The sequence below is a fragment of the Entamoeba dispar genome, genomic scaffold (genome assembly GCF_000209125.1).
Source record: "Entamoeba dispar SAW760 scf_1105229462811 genomic scaffold, whole genome shotgun sequence".
Taxonomy (NCBI): domain Eukaryota; phylum Evosea; order Mastigamoebida; family Endamoebidae; genus Entamoeba; species Entamoeba dispar.
In genome coordinates, this window is record NW_001855379.1 from 1 (window position 1) to 1111 (window position 1111).

The 1111-nt window shown below is 20.9% G+C and overlaps 1 protein-coding gene across 1 annotated transcript, besides 1 other annotated feature; it reads left to right on the forward strand.

Annotated features, from left to right (window-relative positions):
• Positions 1 to 45: 45 nt before the first annotated feature.
• On the forward strand, positions 46 to 861 carry EDI_227850 (uncharacterized protein; the record flags this gene model as incomplete). The annotated part of the gene is made up of 1 exon (XM_001740246.1): positions 46 to 861. One exon carries the CDS (start codon positions 46 to 48, stop codon positions 859 to 861), a length of 816 nt encoding a protein of 271 aa, XP_001740298.1.
• Positions 862 to 911: 50 nt separating this feature from the next.
• Positions 912 to 1081: a microsatellite.
• Positions 1082 to 1111: the final 30 nt, after the last annotated feature.

Here is a 1111-nt window from a genome sequence, read left to right on the forward strand (position 1 = left end):
AAATAGGATATTATTGTTTTTTCAGGATGTTCATCATTAACATCAATGAATATAGACAATCTACAATTTATTAGTAAAGAAAGAATATTTATGAGTGAACCAGTGTTAATTAGTATTAAAATACCAGATAATCTACAAATAATCAATGGAAAGAATATTGAAAAGAAAAATATTAATGAATTTATTATTCCATCATCAATTAATAAATTAGGAAGTTATTGTTTTAATGGATGTTCATCATTAACATCAATTAATATACCATCATCAATTAAAGAAATAGGAGATTATTGTTTTTTAGGTTGTTCATCATTAAAATCAATTAATATACCAACAACAATTAATGAATTAGGAAATGGTTGTTTTAAAGAATGTTCAACATTAAAATCAATTAATATACCATCATCAATTAGTAAAATAGGAAATGGATGTTTTGGACATTGTTCATCATTAACATCAATTAATATACTATTATCAATTAACGAATTAGGAAATTATTGTTTTGAAAGCTGTAAATCATTAAAATCAATTAATATTCCATCATCAATTACTAAATTAGGAGATAGTTGTTTTTGTAAATGCTCATCATTACAATCAATTAATATACCATCATCTGTGAGTGAAATAGGAAATTGGTGTTTTGAAGGATGTACATCATTAACATCTATGAATATACCATCATCTGTTAGTAAATTAGGATATGATTGTTTTAAAGAATGCTATTCATTAACATCAATTAGTATACCATCATCAATTACATCATTTGGATGGGGATGTTTTTATAAATGTGGATGTGAAGATGAATTAAAGAAAAATGAAACAATACCAAGAAATTGCTTTAAAGAATGGTGGTTAATGAAATAAAAATACAATAAAAGAAATACAATATAATTTGAAGTAGAAATAAATTATAATTGATTATCATTTATATTATTATTATTCTTTTCTTATTTATTCTTTTTGATATTATTCTTTTTTATTGTGTTAAAATATTTATTATTATTTATTGTATATGTTTATTATTTCTTATATCTTCTATTTTATCTTATTTATTTATTATCTTTTATATCTTTATTATTATTTTATTATTGTTGATTATTCTTATATTCTATAT